An 8,559-nucleotide genomic window follows, 5' to 3' on the forward strand; every position below is an offset into this window, starting at 1 on the left:
AGCTCGGGAAGCTATTCGTCCAAGAAGGGACATGAAGTTGGCTAAGAGTGATGCCAACAAGTGAAGAAAGCATTTGTCCAAGGGGGACATGAGTCTGGCTAGGGTGCCAGCGAGATACACAAGAGGCAGAATTTGTCCGAGGGGGGACACCATCTGCATATCGAGCTGAAAGTGCGGGGCGAAGCACTAATTTATGCACAAGGAGGTGCATGTTTTGAGGAGAGCTTGAGTTTGGGTGAACGCATGCAGTAGGTCCTTGGCCAAGTCCAAAAGTGGGCGCGCGAAGGTCGTCACAGAGGGTGATTCTACAGAGGTAGAGGGACGAAGTATGCAGGATCTTGAGTTTGAGCCTGAAGAGCTTATGTGGATGAAAGGTGTTGCGCGGAGTGCAGGAGTCTTGAAGATAGCAAGCGGGCACGTCGATGAGGGCATCGACGTAATGAAGTGGGGGAGGATGTAACGGTCCGCACCTTTGGAATGGCCTAGTGGCATTTTCGTAAATATTTGAAGGTCGGGATCTTCGATCCCGGGCCGTGGGAAGTTCTTAAGAATGTCACTAGGATGGTGCATATCGAATGGCAAGCCAAGATGTGAAGGTTTGCTAGAGAAAACCCCATTATGATTCCTCGCACAAAGTGATATCTATGGCTGCCAGAATGGAAATGGCTCAATAAGCTCTTTAGGGGGGTGGTCCGTGTTGGCTCTCCACGGCCCCCGGCTCCGGCTTCTAGCTTGGGCTAAGCGAGCTTCCCATGGGCGACGGCAAGCCATGGGGCGGACATATAGTGCCACGAAGGTGGGCATATGTCTCCGAGGGACAGGGAGTCCCGAGGACAGTACCGGTAGGCGCTATGAGCTGGTATTGCGCGTCACTCCTGTGTCAGAGGCTAAGTGTAGCATTCGCTATGCCGTTTTCTATCGGCTATGCCAAGAACACACGTAGGCCTTTGTTACAAGGTTGTGGCAAATGTGCCATTGAGCGGGGGCTCGGGTTCTGCCTCGCTCAAGAGGGTCGGAAGCTAAATAGGCACGGACGGGACGACACCGTGCCATCGGGTGACATTCATATGTGGGCTTCCAACCTTGTGTTGCTACCCTGAGGGCATGTTGGCATGATGCTGGTGTGCATGCTCTAGGGTCGGATGCTATTCGAGATGTGCATGGACCAAGGCCCGAGTGAAGAGATGGGTTGCTGGCTAGATCTTGGCACAAGATTGAGTAACAAGCTACCGAGTGGGCGCAAGGCCATCGGGCTAGCTTGCTGAGCGACATGAGCCATGACGACTATGGGAACCTCATGAGCATACAATTGGTATCAGATGGGTCGATATATGAACTCGGATAGTGAAAAGGCTGGCCATGACTGGAGAGTCTTGGCGCCGCACGGTCTATTCCGCTGCATAAAATGTAGGACCGTGACACTATGCCTCCACCTTATTGTCTAATTTCTACCATTCCGGTTCTCCGCACGTGCTCTTTTCTGCTTAATGGATTAACGTAAATAATAACGACCATATGTTCTATTACTTTATTTCATTTAATCTTTATTTGTTTAAATTACAATTATTTTATTGTTAGGTATATTAGTTTACTTTATTTTTCTTCATCCGTTGTTTTGTTTATTTAAATGCAATAAATAAATGTTTCACAATTTTCGTGTGTAATTTCTTTTTTCTTTTTTTCTTTTTTTTTTTTTTACTAGTTGGTTTCTAATTATATGTTATAAAGGTTTTTCTTAACTCCAATTTGCTATTTTGCATGCGATTTGATCAAAAATAGAAAAAAAAAAAAAACAAAAGAGGAAAAAAGTAGTGACAAAAACTTTACACAAATATACATAAAGATAATTATATCATATTTGAAGTTAGATAAAATTGTGAACTTTATTCTTATGAATTGAATGTGCGGATCTTGTTGTCCAACCAAAAATAGATAAAAGAAGTCCTTGGGATTGAATTGCATGTGATGAAAATTACATAAAACAGTTTCATTGAAGTTGAAGTTTTTATTTATGAAATGCTTTTCTGAGAAATAAAAAATAAAAAGAAAATGCGTAAAATTAGTTTCTTCTAAATTTTCTAGTAAGGTTTTTTTTTGGTTTGAATTCAGTTGCTATTTTTATTCTATTAAGGCATGTATCTAGAAGGCACTGCATGTCACTATTACTAATGGAGGGATGTGGCTACGATCTATGGTCTCAAATTGAATCGATTATGGTTGATTTCCAAGATTTTTTTTTTCTGTTTTCTACTATTCATGGAATAGTCTTATTTATGTATATGTGTTATAATTTTTGTCAATCATATGCTTTTAAATTAGCTACTTTTTTTTACCGTCATAATTTTTTTTAATGGAAATCCTAATAACAAATACAGCAATTGTAATTTACATTTTTGGTTTTTTCAAAAAAATTATAAATAAATTAGGACAACTAATATAAAAAACATAATTGCATTTGTTAAAATATAAGATTTGTATATATTAATTGTTATACAATCAATATATAAGAATACTAAATTTGTGATGTGGGAAAAATTACTTTTATAAATTAATTAAGGTAAACTCAAATATTTAAAATCTAATATAATGAGTAACTTTGTGATTTCTGAAAGTATATAGATAGTAAATTACTAAATAGAAATTGTGCTTCCTAATATAGAAAGTAGAAAATAGAAAAAAAATTATTTTAGAATGACATAATATCTAAGTCAATTTTATTTCATTTTAGTAGCAAAGGTTTTATTATTTAAATTAATTTGACCAAATTCACATTGTTATTTCTTTTTTTCTTTTTTTTTTTTTGGAAAATAAATACACATTTAGTGAGTACAACATAACATTAATGTACATCACAGGCTAATTTAGCACTTCCTCGTCCCACCATTAGAATATCCAATTAAAATAGAAAAAAATAAAATAAAATAGACGGCGATCTTTTTACATCTCAAAGCTCACAGTTCACGGGCTGTGCTCATAAAATCGGCGTAGACACAGGGGGCGATTTGGTGATACTAAAGATCACGAGCTAATCCAGTCACGTGTAAAATCCACGTGTCGAAATCCCAGAAGGTGGCAGTACAAACCTGTGGTACCACCGACAGGTGGGAACGAATTTTGGTAATGTGTGTGTGAGATTAAATGCTAACGCACGTGGTACTTTACCGGACCAGCCGGTCATCAATACCGGATCTATAGGTAGCTATCACACCTGCTGATAATAAGTAGTTTTTATTTCTTTATTTTTGTAAATAAATAAAGTTAACGGTCAATATCTTATATAATACTCTGTGTGAAAAAAATCTCTCTCCTCCTCTTCCTCTCTTCCTTTTGCTATAGTTGGAAGCTTTTCTTTGTTCTCTCTTAACTCTCTTTCTCTCTCTCTCTGAGTTCATGTTAGACAAAGAGGGTTTGTGTTGTAGGGAAATTTGGTGGGTGGTGAAGAAGTGGGTCTTTTAGCCTGGTTTTGAGTTGGGTTTTCACTGAAATTTGTTGGTTTTTTTTTTTTTTTTTCTTTTCCGAGTGATTTTGGTCTGAGATGGAGAGGGATTTCTTGGGTTTAAACTCAAAGGAGCCAGTGGTTGTGGTGAAGGAAGAGATTCATAATGATTCCTGCAAAGACCCAGGTTTGTTTTCGGGTTGAATTTAGTTGTTGTTGTTGTTGTTGTTTTTTTTTTTCCATTTTTTTTGGAGGCTTTGTTTTTTATTTTCTGAAATTGTAATATTTGGCTCTGAATCATGGGTTTATCTTGAATCAATATGTTAAAATTATTATTGTTTTGGTATTAACATTTGAAGTAATGGGTCTGCTCGATTCAGAAGCATTTTTTTTTTTTCCTTTTGAATCTTATGGTTTATACTTGAAAGTTGAACCCTCTTTCTATAATTGCGCATCAAAATGGCAGCTATTTGTTATAGTCTTCTTAATCAAATTGAAAGAAATTTTGTGAAATATTTTCTATTTTTATATGTGATTGCCTGGATATGGCTGAATTGCTATACGTTTAAATTTGTGAAGTCCCAATAACTACATGTTTAGATGTTTGAAAAAGAAATCGGCTTTGGAATACTCACAAAGAATTCAAAGAATTTTAGGATTTATTCAACTTCTTAACCTGAGGGTATCTCTGCAAACTTGTGGCAGCTATGATTTTATTTTTTGTTTTTACTTTTTACTTTTGGAGGTTTGAAATTTTTGTTTTTATTTCCCCAAAAAAAGTATCATAGAAAGTGTTTTATTTTTATTTTTATTTTTTAATTTAATTTAATTTATAAATTAATTCTTCCTTCTGGGTATGTGCTTTGTTGGAAAATATTGTGTTGCTTACCAAGATTTTTTGTGATATGTAGGAAACACTAGAGGTTCTGGTATGCAATGGCCTTTCTCAAATAAGGTCTCTGCCCTACCCCATTTGATGTCTTTCAAGATGGGTCAAGAAGATAAGACTAGAAAGATGGTATCTGAGCCCCTTATGTCTTCTGGGTTCTTACCTATGGCAACTGCAGATGCATTTGATTCTAGTAAAAAACGCTCTATGAGTGAAATCCAGGTTTGATATTATGCCTTGAATTGTTTGCATCAGGGTTTGTCTAGAACCAGATGGCAATGAAGTTGTTATCATCTTTTTGGCATATTTAACGGTTGAAAGCTGTCTGGTTTGTTCATGTTCTTTTTTTAAACCAGGTCAAATTTGTAGCATAAGTAGGATGATTTGAAGCAATTACAAAATTAGTTTCATCAAAATTTTAACACCTGCTTGATTTAACAAGAAATATAGGTTTCTACTAGTAGTAATTGGTGTTGTTGTTGCCCCTTTTCTTATTGTTTTTTGGTTTCACTATATAGAAATCCTTCAATCACGATAGGCAAGGTGGCACTCACTTTTCCCTGACAGCTTATCCTGTGCAACATGATATGCATTCTGTGCACCGTCCTCATGATGTGAAGATGCTTTCACTTTCCAATCCAGCAGTATCTGTTCCTATGGGTTTTCCTGCAGCCGGTCAGAATTTGGCTGCTGGAACTGTGAAGCAACAATTACTAGGAGGAATTCCTATTACGTCTCAGCATCTAGTTCTTCCAAGTGCTGGTTCAATTGCTGGTATCACTGAACCATGGTAATTTTCATATCATGCTAGAATTCTTGATGAACATTTTTCATGGAAATGGAAGTTAGAATTGATGATGATGGTTCGTTTTTTTTTGGAATGTCTTTTATAGGAACAATGTCAAGGCCCCTGGGTCTCCTCCTCAATTGACCATCTTTTATGCGGGTACTGTGAATGTCTTTGATTGTATCTCACCTGAGAAGGTACTCTCTCTCTCTCTCTCTCTCTCTCTCTGTTCCTTTCTGTGTCTTGCAGTCACAACCAACTTTCTATTTGATCGTGTTTGAGCTAAAGTTATCTGTGGCATCTGTTCCAGGCTCAAGCTATCATGTTCTTGGCTGGAAATGGTTCTTCCATGGCCTCTAATGGAGCAAACCTGAAAGCTCAAGTTCAGGGACCTAGCTTAAAGTTGGCAGCAGCTGATGGTGTTCCGGTGAATCAGCCCATAAGCACACCTCATTCTGCTCTTTCAAGCCCTCTATCTGTTTCTTCACATACTGGTGCCCAGTCGGGGAGTGGATCCACAAGCACTGATGAACTGATGGCTGCTAAACCCACTGGAGTTCCAAGCTCTCCTGTTAGCAAAGTGGAGCCGCCAAAAATGATCAATGCCGTTGGGTCTGTTGCTGCAAGTCCTATGATGCCTTCAGGTATGATGCAGTCATTGAGTTGTAGTGTTCTGATATTTTCTTCTCAATCAACTATGTGCTGTGAAAAATCCTACACATTGGCGCCTAGTCTTTTACTATTCATGACTTTCTTTGTGGCATTCACCATGTTTCACTTTACTCATCAAGAAGTGTTTTGTTGTCTGGACTAGTAATATTAGTATAGAATAAAGTTATCACATGCAACATTTGCCAATTAATTTACGTATTTTTCTTTATGCAGCTGTTCCACAAGCTCGCAAAGCATCCTTGGCTCGGTTTTTAGAGAAGCGCAAGGAAAGGTCAGTCAGTTGTCAGACAACATTGTTTGCTCTCAAGCAAAAGATGCTTTCATAATTATGATTCTATCTGCTGTTCCTGGAATTATTATAAAAATGACCAATATCTAAAATTAGATGGTAAAGTACTGAAAGGAAAGTTTTGAAAATTGAAGTTGACTATGATTGTTCAACTTTGCTTTTTGGGCTGCCATTAAGGGTTATCGAGAGGTGGGTTTACAAATATGTGCTTTCGGTTACAACTTACCCTTTTTGTTGTACTCTTTTGGGAAGGAAAAAGGTCTGAGAAGGTCTATTACTGTTTCCTAATTTTGAAATTGAAATCTTAGTTTCTTGAATCCACAAGGAATAGTAAATATTGTACTAGCTTAAGTAAATGTTGATAAACAACGAAAAAGTCACTGTGCCTTAATAATTGTACAAGTGACAAGCATATGAACAATCCTTTAGTGCAGGAGAAATGGACAGATATTGATAATTTGAGGTCTGTATCTTTTGTGCATGCAGGGTGATGAGTTCAGCACCTTACCAGCTGAACAAGAAATATTCAGAATGTGCCACCCCAGAATCTAATGGTGCAAACTTCACTTTAAGTTCTGTTGCAGATTCCCTACGCAAGCAAGGAGAAAATCTGTGAGGAATGAAGCCATATTTGAAAAGAAGTATGCCAAATTTATGTAGGAAACAAATGTTTCTTATTGTTATTCAAGAAGACTTATATTTGCTGTCTCAGATTTGAAGTCCCAGACTTTCTAATATATAGTTGGATGTAGGGCTCTTTTTTGTCTCTTTATCTTCTATTGTTTTGAATGTTATTATGTTGGTCGGATTTCTGTTTCCGACTTTAGAACTGCAGTACCTTTGTGTAACTATTTTTCACTCTTTTTTTACATTGTGCAAATAAGAACCAGATTAAAAATATTTATATATATATAGATCTTCCCATTCATGTTGCTGTTTAGCCATTGGTCGGATAGCTTTTTGGTATTGTAAAATTTAGTCAATTCTTTGTTAGCTTTGTCAAAATTTACTGTGTGTACCGTGAAAGAAATTTGCATGTTGAATTATCTGAGATCTATGTGTAGGAAACACTTATTGCAAATCACAGTTCCACATCCATCCATGATTAACATGCGCGTAAACGCAACTGGCTAAAGGGTCATGTCCCTCTAAAACTGATCTTTAGAAGTTTGTGATTTTCACCTTTTAATATTTACGAATATGATATGAGAATTTGTTGGTGAAAAATACCATTTTGATGTTTCTTTAGAGTATGCTCAATTTTCTAAAATTATTTGAACATTTTGCTGCCTCATTATTTTATTACATATTACATATATATGAGAACTGTTCTCAGCTTATAATAGACTATATGGTGATGTGGCCAGTTATATAACTGCGGTACTTTCAATTGAGAAAAATATTCTACTGGATGATTGAGCCGATGGCATGTTGGATGACATGGTGCCACTTGGACTTTACATGAACCACAACCCCAGTATATGCAGAACTTCTATCTCAATTAATAATTTTAAATTAAAATTAAAAAAGCCTAATTTTTCTCACATTACTGTTTATTATAAATTGGGAAATAGTTTTTAGCTCTTAAGGAAATAAAAATCTTTTTTTTTTTTTTTGGGGGTAAATGAGGAAATAAAAATCTTATATATGTTGAAACAAATGAAACATGAGTTTCACCTTAGAATGTTAAGAGTCTTTGTCAGTAGACAAGTTATTTAATTTTACAAAGGACCCTCTTGTAAAGAAATGTAATGCATTGGTTAGAAACTTAAAAGTATGATTGAGATGTGAACCAACAACATTTATGTATCCTTAAATTTTGTTAGTTCTATCGCTTTTTGTGGAAGCATTTAAGTTTGGTGAATTATTATTATTTTTTTATTTTGTGAACCAGACCTTTTAATATTATGTAGGGACTTGGAGGAAGAGGGATATTTTTTAGTCTTATGGAATTAAAGGAACCGAACTAAACATTAGACTGAATTATTTTATGGATGATCTAATTTGATTGGACAATTGGACTATCAATAATTGACTAGTCTAATCAAATATAAAGGAAATCGAAAAAAATTAATAAATAAAAAATAATATATGTGTATATATATATATATATATATATATAAAAGAATCATGGACTCGAGAGCAATATGAAGGAAATTTTAATTTATATGTTATATTATATTTGGTTCAAATAATTAAAAGAAATTTAAAATCTAATATAACAAAGGAAATTGAAAAAATATATATATATAAATATAGGAAAAAATTATGATATATCTAATACTATATTAAAATTGATGTTTTGAAAAAAAATATTAATTTTATTATATATGTGTATACTGTAAAATATAAATTTTTTTAAAAATATTAATTTTGATCTAAATGCTTATAGTAACTTTTTCTATATATATAAGAATCTTGGACTTGAGAGCAATATGAAGGAAATTTTAATTTATATGTTATATTATATTTGGTTCTAATTATAA

The 8,559-nt window shown here is 35.1% G+C and overlaps 1 protein-coding gene across 1 annotated transcript; it reads left to right on the plus strand.

Moving 5' to 3' along the window:
* The first annotated feature begins 3,264 nt into the window (after positions 1-3,264).
* On the plus strand, positions 3,265-7,001 carry LOC107429275 (protein TIFY 6B). Its single transcript, XM_016039928.4, has 7 exons — positions 3,265-3,623; positions 4,348-4,547; positions 4,844-5,115; positions 5,219-5,309; positions 5,423-5,756; positions 5,998-6,055; positions 6,560-7,001. The coding sequence occupies exons 1-7, from the start codon at positions 3,536-3,538 to the stop codon at positions 6,687-6,689; spliced, it is 1,173 nt and encodes a 390-aa protein (XP_015895414.3). The 5' UTR covers positions 3,265-3,535; the 3' UTR covers positions 6,690-7,001.
* The last annotated feature ends 1,558 nt before the right edge of the window (positions 7,002-8,559 follow it).

Source organism: Ziziphus jujuba, chromosome 12 (genome assembly GCF_031755915.1).
Source record: "Ziziphus jujuba cultivar Dongzao chromosome 12, ASM3175591v1".
NCBI classification, from domain to species: Eukaryota; Viridiplantae; Streptophyta; class Magnoliopsida; order Rosales; family Rhamnaceae; genus Ziziphus; species Ziziphus jujuba.